This window comes from Pan paniscus, chromosome 6 (genome assembly GCF_029289425.2).
Source record: "Pan paniscus chromosome 6, NHGRI_mPanPan1-v2.0_pri, whole genome shotgun sequence".
Taxonomy (NCBI): Eukaryota; Metazoa; Chordata; class Mammalia; order Primates; family Hominidae; genus Pan; species Pan paniscus.
This window is the reverse complement of record NC_073255.2, coordinates 145,337,362-145,353,734: the sequence shown is the minus strand read 5'-3', so window position 1 is coordinate 145,353,734 and position 16,373 is coordinate 145,337,362. Positions and strand designations below refer to the sequence as shown.

Below are 16,373 nucleotides of genomic sequence, written 5' to 3'. Positions count from 1 at the left end.
CAGCTCAATATTAGGGGAAAAAATATTGAGAAAGAATTTAGAGTATTTCAGGTTGATTGATCATAAAAAAGAAACAAAATGAGTGATACCTAGGAAAATTATTTGATTTACAGAAGGTTGCACAGCAGAATTATAGCTGCCACTCAGCCATTCCATTAAACCTGCGGTACTGACTATGTAAGATGCTTCTGTGTACAGAAGCTAGAGAATCTTTGGTAAGCAACATAGAACTCTAGGATTTAAGCTCTTGTCTGTGATCAACAATATGATGTTGAGTGCTTAGAATCTTGAAGTCTCAGGTTTATTTAAACTGATTATTTAATTGTAGTGGCCTGCTTTTACCTTCTCACCTCAGTTACCTTTGTTAACATTTGTTTGTATTCTTTTATGAGGCAACCTTGAATCCCATATGCAATGTGTACAAGATGGTTCATTATTTCTTTTTAATAACAGTTTAACTTCTAGTAGTTACTATGAATCAGTTTTAGCCTCTTAATCTCAGGATTTGGACTAAATATTATACAAAATTTATAATGTTAACCTTTTGTTATAATAATTTGTAAATTTCTATAAATTATATTTTCTCTAGTTAAGTATTACATCTTTTAATGAAAATTTTTGAATATTGGTTAATTTTTGTCCTCAATATTAGAACAAATATAATCTAGAAAATTGACATTAATATATCAAAAACTAATCTGTCTTATAAGATTACTGAGAAAGTAATGAACACTGTCACCTTGGTTGTCATGTGGTGAACTGCATGTATTGGTTAATAATAATCATACATTTTCAGTCTTGATTTGACAAAAGCAACAGAGTGTCTTTTCTCTCAATATAGGAAAGAATTATTCCATATTTATTACGACTGAGACAAATTAAGGATGAAACTCTTCAGGCTGCAGTTAGAGAAATTTTGGCCCTAATTGGCTATGTGGATCCAGTGAAAGGGAGAGGAATCCGAATTCTCTCAATTGATGGTGGAGGAACAAGGTAAGGCTAGGAACATGATTCTTTTTTTTTTTTTTTTTTTTTTGAGATGGAGTTTCCCTCTGTTGCCCAGGCTGGAGTGCAGTGGCACAATCTCGGCTCACTGCAACCTCTGCCTCCCAGGTTCAAGCGATTCTCCTGCCTCACCCTCTCAAGTAGTTGGATTTACAGGCTCCCGCCACCATACTCGGCTAATTTTTGTAGTTTTAGTAGAGACAGGGTTTCACCATATTGGCCAGGTTGGTCTCAAACTCCTGACGCCAGGTGATCTGCCTGCCTTGGCCTCCCAAAGTGCTAGGATTACAGGCGCGAGCCACTGCGCCCAGCTGGAACATGATTCTTAAAAACTACAGATTCAATTCAGCTTTAGGAATTAAAAAAAAAAAGATTTGATATATCATTATAAAATCAAATTTTTAAAATAAAACATGAAATTGTTTTAATTAATACTTTATTAATCTAAGTGCTACTCTGACATATACTTCAGTTCTTTGGTTTGATTTGGTATTTATATTTTTGTATTTGATTTGATTTGATTTTAGTATTTATATTTTTATATTTGGCCTTTTTAGACCTTTTTGGTAGTTCAGAAGCTTATCAACCATTATTCTCATAAAACCTTGACAGTGTTTTATAATTTTAGCTTTCATTTATTATTTTATGTTTTTGGAGACAGAGTCTTGCTCTGTCGCCCAGGCTGGAGTGCAGTGGTGCGATCTCAGATCACTGCAACCTCTGCCTCCCAAGTTCAAGCGACTCTCCTGTCTCAGCCTCCAAAGCAGCTGGGATTATAGGTGTCCACCACCATGCCTGGCTAATTTTTTATGTTGTAAGTAGAGACGGGATTTCACCATGTTGTCCAGGCTGGTCTTGAACTCCTGACCTCAGGTAAACCACCTGCCTTGGCCTCCCAAAGCACTGTGATTACAGGCATGAGCCCCGCGCCCAGCCAGCTTTCTTTTATTACACTTATCTTACCCATATATATCAACTAGTTACTTGATAAAGTGATGGTTACAAAATGAGGCTATATTAACTTCCTGACTTCTGATGTCTTCACTTGGAGATGCCAGTTCTGGTGCCATATAAGAAATAAATTCTTTCTTTGTTCAGAAGGAGATAATTTCACTATTAAGCTCCATTTTTACTACTGGCAATCCAGCCATGCTTCCTACTCAGTCTTTGTTTATCTAGTTCCTTCCAACTTGTTGGTTAGATTTTTTGGCTTGGTTTTTCAAACCTTTTCCCCAAAATCTTCTAGCTTGTTCTCTAGTTCCTTGCCATCTCTACTGTTACCTTGTAATTCATAATACATGCCCTGCCTATTGTTCTTAGGTTTAGCTTACCTCTCTGATTTTGCTTTTTGGTATAACCAACTTGCCAACCACTCTTCTGTATGTTCAAGTACTACCCTGTATCTTTTTGTTAAATTCCTTGGTTCTGTATTCACCCAAGTCCTTTATACTTTGACATCAATATGAAGGAAGGAATAAGTAATGAGAGAAGGAAGCTAACCTCAGATGGTGGCAGTGGAAGGCAGGAGGAAGGAAAAATGTACCAGTAACTTTTTTTTTTTTTTTTTTTTTGAGGCAGAGTTTTGCTCTGGTTGCCCAGGCTGGAGTGCAGTGACGTGATCTCGGCTCACTGCAACCTCCACCTTCCAGGTTCAACTGATCAGTTCTCCTGCTGTAGCCTCCCCAAGTAGCTGGGATTATAGGCATGCACTACCACACCCAGCTACTTTTGTATTTTTAGTAGAGACGGGGTTTCACCATGTTGGCAAGGCTGGTCTCAAGCTCCTGACCTCAGGTGATCCACCCGCCTTGGCCTCCCAAAATTCTGGGTTTACAGGTGTGAGCCACCATGCCAATATCAGTAACTTTTAAGAAACATGGAGACAGGATATGGTAGACATAGGTCAAGATCACTCTAAGAGTAAACCTGTGTGTGACTGGGACAAAACTGCAGGGAATCTCAACAGATTGGTGTTGAGGAAAGAGTTCTTTCTTGAACATATTTAATATAAGATTATATCCATATAGAAGTGCTCAGTTGGCAAAAGCCCACTGAAGAGAGAAAAATCTTTAAAGATCTTAGAGGATATTTCTTAGGAAAGTGAAATAATCTTAAGAAGGTGTATGTCATTCATGTGATACAGATAAAGTGATAACTGGAGAGATTATTCTAGTTCATAGAATTGATTCCAAATGGTGAAAAATAGGGAAAATGGCAGTTAAATGAGTAGGGGCATTTCACTAAGGAGCAGAAGGAATCCTGTCTGCCATAATGTTCAGGGGAGTTGGGACAGGTAGTGTCATTCATTGAGTCAGCTAACAAATATTGGGGGCCTACTATGTTGTAAGCACTGATTTAGATCCTGGGGACGGTGAGCAAATAAAACAATACAGTGTTTGCATTGTAGAGAAGGAAAAGACAACAAATAGAAAAACAAAAATATGTTATTCTGGGTGCTATGAAGAAAAATAAAGCAAAGTAAAGGGATAGAGAGGAAGAGTACTATTTTAAAGAATGCTCAGGACCAAGACTTCTTTTTAAAGAAGTTATATTTATGTAGAGATAGGAAGGAAGGAAGAAAATTGAAGAACATTCACATGTCTAAGGTCAGACAAGCATGATGAAAAAGAAGTTTGTATCCAATAAATAGTTTATCTCGTAGAATAAGAGTTCTATTAGTCATATAGGGAGGAAATCAGTGTGAGGTAATTTGGGAAAATCTAGGGGTGGGTTAGGATGAAGTTAGGTTTAGGTTAGTAATTCTCCACTGGAGGTGATTTTGCTCCCTAAAGGACATTTGGCAGTGTCTGGAGACATTTTTGGTTGTCACAACTAGAGCACTGCCACTTGCATCTAGTTTGAAGAGGACAGTTGTGACTAAACATCATACAGTGCACAGGACAGCCCCGCAAAACAAAGATTATCCAACCCAGAATGTCAGCAGTTCTGCTGTTGAGAAAACTTGGTTTAGGGGAATATGGGAAAGCAGCCCAGATGGGAGGTTTGTGCGGAAAGCAGTAATGTATGAGGGATTGAGAGAAAAAATTAAAAACCTTATCTTTGACTTCTTTGTTATAAGAGAACCTACAGTGGTAGACACAGACAGCTGTGGCAACTTGGCAGATATATACGTATTTGAATTCATTCGGAATTTATGAGTACAACATTTTTAAATAGTTAATTTTCCCGATTATATGAGTAGTTAGAAAAACCTGAGAGAGAAAAAAACCCCAAAACCATAGCTCACAACTCTAAGATTATTTTAGTATTTTGATTTATTTTCTTCTAATCTTTTTCTGTGTGAACATATACGTGCCTATTTTATTTCCTTTTTGTGATAATAGAGGTCACATTGTTAAATATATTTTATGCAGCATTACGTTTAATTCATCATGTCTTGTCTTGAATTAATAATGTACCTCTTTCATAAGATATCTTAACTCTCCTCAAATCCACATTATTTGTTGTATTTAAAAAATCAGCATCTTTGGTTTTCTACTTTAATCTTACAGAATTTTCTAGTTAACTTCTTGTTAACATTATCAAGGCACAATTTGACACTCTAAATTTTTTGGTGCCTAACTACCTTTGTGTTCCAGAACTTACCTACCCCCTACCTTGTGTTGGGAATAGAGCTTTTCATCGTTTTTTTTATTCTCCCACTGTTAAAAATTGTCATGATACACACATGACAGTTTACATGGTACATACACCCTCAATTGGTCTATATCTCCTAAGCTTTTTCATCGTTTCGCATTCCTTCATGAAGCTATTAACTGCTGTTTGCAAGGATTCAGAAATGAGCAAAGTCAGCAACATTAATTAATATACCATTAATGTAGAGGGTTAACCTAAAGTTATTGAGAGTTTTTAAAAATGAATAAAGAAAAGGGAGCTTAAAAATCTGACTGGTGGGTGCGGTGACTGGTGGGTGACTGGTGGGTGCGGTGGCTCACACCTGTAATCTTAGCACTTTGGGAGGCTGAGGCAGGTGGATCATGAGGTCAGGAGATCGAGACCATCCTGGCTAACATGGTGAAACCCTGTCTCTACTAAAAATACAAAAAAAAAAAAATTAGCCAGGCACGGTGGCGGGCTCCTGTAGTCCCAGCTACTCGGGAGGCTGAGGCAGGAGAATGGCATGAATCTGGGAGGCGGAGGTTGCAGTGAACCCAGTGAGCCACTGCACTCCAGCCTGGGCAACAGAGTGAGACTCCATCTCAAAAAAAAAAAAAAAATCTGGTGAAATATGTAAGACAAAAATGTATAGAGTCATAGGTGACCAACTATATTAGTAAGAGAGGAAACCAAGGTATGGCATTCCAAAACCAGTGAGTGAGTTTTTAAGTGTTTTCCAGTTTTTTTTGTTTTTTTGTTTGTTTGTTTGTTTGTTTTCAATTTTATATTGGCATATCTTTGTATTCTTATTTAGTTGTTTGTTGGTTTTTGGCATTCTTAAGAAGTGTATTTGGGTAGATTTCTTCTTTTTACTTTTTTTTTTTTTTTTCTGTAGAAATAGGATCTCGCTATATTGTTCAGCTGGTCTTGAACTCCTGGCCTCAAGTGATCCTCTTACCTCAACCTCCCAAAGCGCTGGGATTACAGGAATGAGCCACTGCCTGGCCAGATTTATTCTTAAAGAGATACTGTTCTGCAGAAGGATGGGTTCAGTGAAAAAACAAGAGAGAGATACTAATATAAATTTTAAAATGTGTTGCCTTAGTGTAGGTTTTTTTTATCATTTAGATATTAGATTTTCAAAAGTAATACTAAAAATTTGGACAGGCAATTTTTACTGATTTTGATTTATATTATTAATTTTCATGTTAGCATATAAACTGCAAAAGCAATTCTTAGATTGTTTTATTCAACAGCTTAAATTATTTTTTCTTTAAACAGGAATTGTCATTTTGCCTTTAATCTTTTCTGTAGGGGCGTGGTTGCTCTCCAGACCCTACGAAAATTAGTTGAACTTACTCAGAAGCCAGTTCATCAGCTCTTTGATTACATTTGTGGTGTAAGCACAGGTAATTATTATTATATGGAAGTGGTGCATTCTGGCAGTACATGAAGGAAAAGAACATTAAGCACTTATGTTTAAGATCATAGTCCTTTGCCTTCTTCAGCCCTCTCTCCATACCCCAAAATTTTGTACTTTCTTTTTTGTCTTTTGTTCATGGTTATGCCAGTTAGGCACACTAGGTGGCAGTGTGTCCTACCTATTATAGCTAGGTATGGAATCAGCTGTTTAAAAGGACATCCAAGAGTACCTAATATGTTTAATTACATTGGTTCCTAGGACTAACTTGAAGGAGAATTGCTTAGTGATTTGGTGAGTTGTCAAATATGCCATTTTCTGTGACTAAAACTAAGTAATTCGTTGATGTTAGAAAGAACGTGAATTATCTACCATAGTGTCTTATATATAATTTAATGTAAAACAACACATTTGTAAATATTTTTAAATTATTATTATCATTATTGGGGGTAGCATTTATTTAATCCTTTTTGAGACCTGGTAAATCCCTTTACATTTGTTAACCCAGTAAGACACATGAATTTTGGTTGTTCTTATTACTCCCATTTTACCCCTGAAACAAATGGGGCTCTGAGAAGGAAAGTCATTTGTCCCAGGTGACATAGCTAGAAAGTATCAACGCTAAAATTTAAGCCAAAACTATGATTCAGGAGATCTTATCATCATAAGGGCTATAACTTAACACTGATAAAAGCTAAGGATTCTTTTTTCCAGGTGCCATATTAGCTTTCATGTTGGGGTTGTTTCATATGCCCTTGGACGAATGTGAGGAACTTTATCGAAAATTAGGATCAGATGTATTTTCACAAAATGTCATTGTTGGAACAGTCAAAATGAGTTGGAGCCATGCATTTTATGACAGTCAAACATGGGAAAACATTCTTAAGTAAGTTACAATTACTCTTTTTAAATGTTCTGATTATATAGGTAGTATGTGCATATTATAATTTGAAAAATGTCAATATTAAATTATATTCTTGCATATTATAATTTGAAAAATATCAAGAATATTAAATTATTCGACTAATTAGAGATAACCACTGTTAGTATTTTGGTGAATCATAGTTTAGTAATTGTTTTGGGGGGTTTGTGTGTGTGAGATTTGCATGTAAAAGTTGCAATTGCCTTTTTTAAAAATATGAGATATTTGCATCCTATTGTTTTTACTTAACATATTAAATGTGTCTCAAGTCATTCTAAAATATTCAATTATTTTTATTTTTATTTATTTTTCGACACACGCTCTCACTCCCGTTGCCCAGGGTAGAGTACAGTGGTGCTATCTTGGCTCACTGCAGCCTCAACTTCCCAGGCTCAAGTGATCCTCCCACGTCAGCCTCCCAAGTAGCTGGGACCACATGTGTGCACCACCATGCCCAGCTAATTTTTTCTGTTTTTAGTAGAGACAAGATTTCACCATGTTGGTCAGGCTCCTAACCTCAAGTGATTGGCCTGCCTCCCAAAGTATATATAATCATAAAATATAAACATAAAATCATCCACAATCCTGTTATTCAGAGCTGTAGACTTTAATATATCTCCTTCTAGTTTATTAGACCATATACATTTTGTATAGCTGATATTAGATTATAGTTGTAAATTCGTATCCTTCTCCTTTTTTCAAACGTTCTTAAAATCTCCTGACATATTTTTAAAGACTACACTGTACTCCAGAGTGGGATGTTACACTTTCTTAATCATTTCCATTTAGGATTTTTATGGATATTTATGACATTTATGTTCCTAATTTTTTGGGATTATGAACAATGCTGTCATAGAAAACTTTAAATTTCTTCTCACATTTCAGAATATATCAGTAGGTCACTATATAAGAAGCATATTTATTGGGTCCAATGTTGATGTCTTCTTAAAATAATTATTATATAGGAAATAGAAAATATATCGAGAAAACAATAAAAATAATTTATAATCCCACTAAGAACAAAAGCACTATTAACATGGTGATGTGTTTTTTGTGTAATTTCTTACAGATAGACAAGTGTATATGTGTGTAGTTGTGAGTGTGTGTGTATCCATTCTCTTTACAAAATTCAGATAATGCACATGTAGTTTTGTGTCCTGCATTTTCACTTAGCATTTTATCACAGATGATTTCCTATGTCAGTTAATATTTTTTGAAACATATATTAATGGTTCTTCACCGTTTTATGGATATACTGTTTTTTATTTAACAAATCCTCTCTTAGAAAAGGATACTTTAGATACTCTTGCAGTTCAAAATAAAATTTAGATAAACATCTTTACTTAAATCTCTGGCTATATCTTTAAGGTAAATTTCTAGAAGTAAAATTGTGGGTCAGAGGATATGCATGTTTTAAGAATCTTGATACATACATAGCTGAATTTGTTCTTCAATACAGTGGTTTTAGCTTATTCATCTGCCAACATCAATTTGTATTTGTTTCATGAAATATTTGTGAACACCAAACACTTAATTTTTAAAATGACATCAGTTTGAGAGATTTTGAAGCTCATGTTTCAATTTGTATCACTTTCATTATTGATGAGTTTAAACTTAAAAAAAGGTTTTGGTTTTTGATGGCTTTTTATTTTTTGTGTGTGAATTTTGAGGGCATAATTTTTGCCTATTTTCTTATGGGATATTCCTCAATGTATTGTAAATATATTAACCATATATTGAAAAAGTGCTAATTAATAATTTTTTAATGTAGAGGATTGAAACATCTTCATTTAGCCAAATCTTTTCCTTTAATGATTTTTAACTTTTATGTTTGTAAGTCTTTTCTACAATCCTACTACGGGGCATATACCCAAAGGAAAATAATTCATTCTGTCAAAAAGACACATGCACTCATGTGTTCATTATAGCACTGTTCACAATGGCAGATACATGGAATCAACCTAGGTAGGTGCCCATCAACAGTGGATTGGATAAAGAAAATGTGTTACATATACATTGTGGAATACTATGCAGTTATAAAAAAAATCATGTCCTTTGCAGCAACGTGGTTGGAGCTGGAGGCCATTAGAATAAGCAACCTAACACAAGAACATAAAACCAAATACCACATCTTCTTACTTATAAGTGAGAGCTAAACATTGAATATACATGAACATAAGGACGGGAACAATTGATGCTGGGGACCATTAGACGGGAGGGAGAGTGGGAGTGTGAGCTGAGGAGCCGCTTGTTGGGTCCTGTGCTTACTGCCTGGGTGATAGGATTGTTGGGACCCCAAGCCTCAGTGTCACACAGTTTACCCATGTAACAAAACCTGCATGCATACTCTTTATACTAAAAGTTTAAATTTAAAAATAAATAAATAAGTCTTTTCTACTCTTAAGGTAGGTAAATATTTGTATTATTTCCTACTTCTAAAGTGTTCAGTTTATATGTAATTCTGAAGTTACCTAAAACTTATTTTGATATGTGTTGTAAGAGAATCAAACTTTTTTTTTATCAGATGTTAATCCAAATGTCCCAGCTCCATTTATTTAACCGATTTGAAACATCATCTTTATCATATTTGAAATTCTTATCTATATTAGAATCTGTGTTCAAGTTTTTGGTTTCTCTGTGGATTTATTTTCGTACAAATTCTGTAGATTTAGTTGTTGAACCTTGGCATAATATTTTTATAATGATACAGCATAGCAAATCTTTTCTCATTATTCTTTTACACAATTTTAATTTTCAAAGTTAATCTTAGGCTACTTTTATCACATAAAAAAAAATTCCACTGGTATTTGGATGGAAATTACATGAAATGTATCACTCATTTTGTGGAACATTGACATCTTTCCAATCGTGAAAGCTTCCCATCCATTATCATTGGATGTTACTTATTTTCACATCTTTTGTGTCTATTAGAAAATATAATTCACCTTCCTGGCCTACACGGTGAAACCCCATCTCTACTAAAAATACAAAAAAAAAAAAAAAGCCGGGCATGGGGGTGGGCGCCTGTAGTCCCAGCTACTGGGGAGGCTGAGGCAGGAGAATGGTGTGAACCTGGGAGGTGGAGCTTGCAGTGAGCTGAGATCGCACCACTGCACTCCAGTCTGGGCGACAGAGCGAGACTCTGTCTCAAAAAATATATATATATATATAATTAATATCTATTCCCAGTATTCATACAATCAATACTTTTTATTATTTAATGAAAATTTAAAAATTTATTCTAAAACCAGCTTCTCTACTATGAAATTTTTTCCTTTTGTTACTTATGAGAGTATCTTTGCATATTTATGTATTGCTGTCTCATTTTTGCTCTTCTGGCAACTTCTTTATTTTTAATCATAGCATTGATAAATTTTATCAGTGTCGTTAGTTGTTTTTTCTTTCTCTGCTTTTTCAAACAGCCTTTGCTGCAGAACAAGCCGCTCCAAAACTTAGTGGCTTAAAACAATGGTGATTTAGTCTCATGACTCTGTGGTTTGACTGGGTGTTTCTTCTGTTCTTGCCTGAGCTCACTTGGTGGCTCTACCAATGGGTCTGGGAAGCCTCTCTCTCCACCTGGTCATTCTCACCCAAGCTTCGTCTCATCATTGTGGTTTCAGAGTTCCCAGAGTTCCCAGTGCATAAGCACTTATCAAGCCTCAGTTTAATGGCATGTTTGTTGAGGTCACATGGACGAAAGCCATGCCAACCAAGAGTCTGTATAGGAAGAGACTGTATACAATGACATGGATACCAGGACTGTGATTCACTGGGTGCCAGTATTGTTAATATTCTTCTATATCTACCTTCTGGCCTTTTTTGTCGTAGCATTTTTCCCCCATTGTTTATTGAGAGGACTTTTATTTATTTATTTATTTTGCTGTGATAATTTTGTGTTATTTTAAGGGAACTATTTTATGCCATCAGTAGAATCTAGGCATGTTGATTTTTTTTTCATATTTTGACATCTCGGAAATAAACAATTACCATTGCTTTTGTTACAAGTTTATATTCATAAGTTAATTCACTAAAAGCATTTTAGGTTTTCATAAAACCAAGATTTAAACAAATATAAAAATAAATAAATATGAACTTTGCTGAAAAGTGTGAAATCAGCATGCTCCTAGGATTTCTCTTGTAATTTTACAGTAAGAATTCTGTGAAAAGACAAAGAACCTTAAAAAGATAAAATGCATTGATCTTCATGTAGTAGAAATGTATAGATCAGGTTGGGAAAGACAAAAGATCTTGTCCATTTTGGAAAGTATTTTACATTGATATTTATTAAAGCTTATAAAGGGTAGATCACTGAGCAGTTTGTAAATATTCTTTTTATGAAGTTCACTAATATTCTAGTTGGGAAACATGAGTATTGTTTGAAAAACACATTAGAAAATGGTTTTACTCATGAGGAAGGCTGGTGATACCATAGTCTTTGTATTCAATATAGGGAAAATACATAATTTTTAAGTCTGGAAAAGTCTGCATTGAAATAAAATTCTCTTATTATGGAATTGCAAAAATTGCTGCCCAAGGACAATTTCTGTAATGTTATAGTATTTCAAATGCCAACTCTGATGATTTTCAAAGCCGTTTTCTTGATGACATTGGCTGTTACCAACCAAAACAAGCTTAAAGTCTCATTGTCCTCACCTGGTTACTCTAACTAGCCCGTGCATACTTCTGCAGTCTTATCTCAACACAGCTCCTTTATCCTATTGGCAGGACCCTGAAAACAACAGATTTATTTTGCCTTTGTGCCTTTAATCTGTATATGTCCTAGCTTTAAATATGTTGCCTTGCAGTCTTTCAGTGTCTTCCTCCAGCAACCTTCCTGCATCCTTTCCAGTTACTGCCCCTCTGTTCGTTGCTCCACCTCAGAACTATAGATACTTGCAGTTTGAATCAGAGGTTGATAAATAACTGCATATTGTTTCATGTGCATTAATGGGATTATAAGCCTCCTAGAGGAGAGTCTTACATTTTTTCCTTCATAGCACTTTGACAAAGCCATGGACAAATAGTAATTGCATACTGTATGTTTCCTGGTTGTTAGGAGATAAAGTCATTTTGATATAACTTATTTTTTTCTCCTTTAATAAAGGGATAGGATGGGATCTGCACTGATGATTGAAACAGCAAGAAACCCCACATGTCCTAAGGTAAGCTTAGAGTCTCTTAAATATAACACCTAGTTCCATCTGAAGGTCTGGTGAAAGCACTTGTCCTGAGGGCCGTTTTATTTTATTTTTATTTTTTGAGACAGAGTTTCACTCTTATTGCCCAGACTGGGGTGCGATAGCACGATCTCGGCTCACCATAACCTCCGTCTCCCAGGTTCAAGTGATTCTCCTGCCTCAGCCTCCCAAATAGCTGGGATTACAGGCATGCACCACCACGCCTGGCTAATTTTTTTGTATTTTTAGTAGAGACAGGGTTTCTTCATGTTGGTCAGGCTGGTCTCAAACTCCCAACCTCAGGTGATCTGCCCGCCTTGGCCTCCCAAAGTGCTGGGATTACAGGCATGAGCCATCGTGCCCGGCCCTGAGGGCCCTTTTATTAAGGTATTACAGATTATATTAATTCTTTATATATTGAGTCATTCTATGAAGGGATGGGATATCATCCTTATACCTTTTATAAATTCAGTAAAACTATACCAGAAATGGAAGAACATGAAAGATGGACTGAAAATAAGGAAGAATTATTTCATCATAATTTTAAAAATCAAATCTAGTGATTTAAGGAACATTATGACATTTTTTTACCCTAGTTTTTTTTTTTTTTTTTTTTGAGACGGAGTCTTGCTCTGTCGCCCAGGCTGGAGTGCAGTGGCACAATCTCTGCTCACTGCAAGCTCCGCCTCCCAGGCTCACGCCATTCTCCTGCCCCAGCCTCCCAAGTAGCTGGGACTATAGGCAGCCGCCACCACGCCCGGCTAATTTTTTGTATTTTTTAGTAGAGACAGGGTTTCACCATGCTAGCCAGGATAGTCTCGATCTCCTGACCTCGTGATTCGCCCACCTCAGCCTCCCAAAGTGCTGGGATTACAGGCGTGAGCCACCGCACCCAGCCTTCTTACCCTAGATTTTTAAAGAGAAATTTTATATGCCTCTTAGATACAATACAATCATGCATCACTTAATGATAGGGATACATTCTGAGAAGTGTGTCATTAGATTATTTTGTCATTGTGCAAGTATTATAGAGTGTACTTAGACATACTTAGATGGTATAGCCTACTACACATGTAGGCTAAATGGTATAGCCTATAGTTCCTAGGCTATAAACCTGTACAGCAGGTGACTATACTGAGTACTGTAGGCAATTGTGACACAATGATAAGAATACTTACGTATCTACAGATATACAAATATCTAGATAAAAAGTATCTATAGAAAGATACAGTGAAAAATACAGCATAGAAACCCGTTTATAGTCTTATGGGACCACTGTTGTATATGCGGTCCATCATTGACCAAAACATTGATATGCAATGCATGACTATATTAGATTATATTATTATACAAATTGAATCCCTATTAAAATTGTAATGTCACTTAGATGTGTCTCAATGTGGCTCTTCATTTATTTGTGTGTTTGAAACCCAATGATCTGAGCGTTGCTTGAGTTCTGTTTAATATTACTTGTTTAAAGAATAGAATTTATGTGCCTAGAAATTTCATGCAGCTTGTATTTATTCTCAGATAACAAACTGTAACCATGAAAAAAAACAAGTGCAGCTCTTTCTGTTGCTCTTAACTATGGCATACTCATACTTTGATTCATTCTGCAAGTATTAATTATACACCCACTGCTTGGCACTTTGGATTCATTTGTGGGCAAATGTAGACATGGGTTTCACAGCTCTGTAGGGCAACATAGGTATTAATGAAATAATCACACAGATGACATGTAGTAGTTTCCCTGAAATACATAAGTGCTATGGAGCATAAAAGCAGTTCTTTGAAAGCATATTTTTAAAGAGACATGAGGGACAGCTAATTTAAGGAAGTGAGATTTGAGATGTCAATGTGAAGGCCATTGAGTAGGAGCATTCCTGGCAAAGGGAATGGCCTGTGCAGGAAGAGTTATAGAGAATTCCAGGAAATGATAGAGTTCTTAAAGATCAGTGCCTCGGAATCCAAGGGCTGCATGTGGAATGAGGCTGGAGCAGTAGGCCGATTAGATCAGACGCAGGGCGTCAGAGGCTGTGATGAAGAGATGACTTAGCTCTTTTTGAGAGGACACTAGGGTGCACTCTATGCTTCTTGCTTGTTCCCCTGTATCTCCAAGGCTCCTTGTTTGTTTGCTTGGTTTAAATTATGAAGTTGTCAGTTTTGAATAAAAGTTATGGGGAACTTTAGCCATCTTAAGAAGTAAATCATCATGATAAATGGAGAGCCACTCATATGTTTTCTTAATCCAACCATATTTATATGCCAACTATAGAAAGACTCTGGATTTTAGTATATGGCCAATGCCTATCCATAGTGGCCTAGAGACAGACTTGGATTACTCACAGGAATTTGGCATGTGACCTTTGTTTATTAAATATCAAAACAATTGGCAGGACTTGGCACAGGACACTAACTTTGGCCTCATCAATACCTGTCAGCCTCTTAAGTTTGTATTACAGATCATTAATAAAACAGCACATTTCATGTAAATTTAACTGACAGTGATAAAATTTGAGACCTGAGATGGTTGACATTATAGTTTTTTAATAAACATTACCCAACTACCAGGTTTTAATAATTGTGACCTGAAAGCATTGATTGTGTAGTGTTACATTTCAGAGTTATTGAAGTCAAAATACTTTCAAAGAGCACAGAAACAAAGACTAATTTGTAAGTGATATTATGAAAATAGTGTGCTTATCTTGAAGCAGTTTTTTTTGTTTGTTTTGAGACAGAGTCCCACTCTTGTCACCCAGGCTGGAGTGCAGTGACGTGATCTCGGCTCACTCCAACCCCCACCTCCTGGGCAAGCAGTTCTCCTGCCTCAGCCTCCCAAGTAGCTGGAAGGCACCTGCCATCATGTCCAGCTAATTTGTATTTTTAGTTGAGATGGGGTTTCACCATTTTGGGCAGGCTGCTCTTGAGCTCCTTACCTCAAGTGATCCACCCTCCTCGGCCTCCCAAAGTGCTGGGATTACTGGCGTGAGCCACTGTGCCCAGCCTTTAAGCAGTTTTTATTCATTACTACTGTTTTGTCAATTATTATGTAAAGGTCTAGAAATGTTTGCCTTTTTGAATTTTTTTTTAATCAAATTGAGTAATGGTCAAATAAATCTCTTTTATTATTATTCTCATAACAAATTTCTCAGAATTGCTTCAGTCTTTATATCTATTATCCCACAAAGAAATGCCTGTTTAAAAAGATCTGATTCTCTTTTTTCAACATTATATTTGTTACACATGTAGTTGTAGATTGTTCATTCATACTACTAAATAGTATATAATTTTTACAGATCCCAAATATATTACTGTTAATGGTGGAATTGTTCACTTTTTCATTCACTAGGTAGCTGCTGTAAGTACCATAGTAAATAGAGGGATAACACCCAAAGCTTTTGTGTTCAGAAACTATGGTCATTTTCCTGGAATCAACTCTCATTATTTGGGAGGCTGTCAGTATAAAATGTGGCAGGCCATTAGAGCCTCATCTGCTGCTCCAGGCTACTTTGCAGAATATGCATTGGGAAATGATCTTCATCAAGTAAGTTGACTTGTATGTCTTTTTTTTTTAATTTTACATGATTAAAAGAATCAGCACTTATTAAATGTCATTGATCTTCAGAAGGATCAACCTAGGAGACTTTCTTCTTTGTGTCTTCATATGTCAAAAGAAGAACAATTTAGGATATTTTTATTTGTTGTTTTTCTTAACAAGCCTCTGACATGCAAACATATTTTAAGAAAGTTTTTGTGTTTTATATAGTGTGATTCGTAGCCCATTATGATAATTTTATGATGGAAAAGTGAGAGTATGTATGATTAGCTTTCCAAACATGATAAAAATTAAAAACGATATACACTCCCTGAAAATGCAGAACCCAGTCTGCTTGACAGTTTGGGTGGGCATATTTTGAAGAAAGGGATACAGTAAAATAATAGTAAATACTCATTAAGTTAGCTGTGTGCCAGACACTTATTTAGTGCTGTGCATGCATTATCTCATTTAATCCTTGCTACTTATGAGGTAGAGTTATTTCCATTTTACAAACAAGGAATTCGCACCTTAGGAAAAGTTAAGTAACTGGACTAGCATCACAGCTGTTAAGTTACAGAGTTAGGATGTTGTCCGTAATTATACTCTTTTAAATTCATGTGTACACTATCTGTAAAAGTGAATATTATTTCTGGAAATTCTTTTTATGTAAACTCATTTATGCTTTTCCTCTGT

The 16,373-nt window shown here is 35.8% G+C and overlaps 1 protein-coding gene across 4 annotated transcripts in view; it reads left to right on the top strand.

Moving 5' to 3' along the window:
* Nucleotides 1-16,373, top strand: part of PNPLA8 (patatin like phospholipase domain containing 8) — a 45,107-nt gene that overhangs the window by 11,598 nt on the left and 17,136 nt on the right. For 2 of the 4 annotated variants that reach the window (XM_055114830.3, XM_057302946.2), the window contains exons 3-7: nt 842-993; nt 5,938-6,032; nt 6,758-6,929; nt 12,070-12,127; nt 15,492-15,686. In XM_055114830.3, the coding sequence (XP_054970805.1) occupies nt 842-993; nt 5,938-6,032; nt 6,758-6,929; nt 12,070-12,127; nt 15,492-15,686 (672 nt within the window). Of the gene's footprint in view, nt 1-841; nt 994-5,904; nt 6,033-6,757; nt 6,930-12,069; nt 12,128-15,491; nt 15,687-16,373 lie in introns of all 4 variants that reach the window. The other 2 variants (XM_063606339.1, XM_057302945.2) reach the window with 1 other exon arrangement.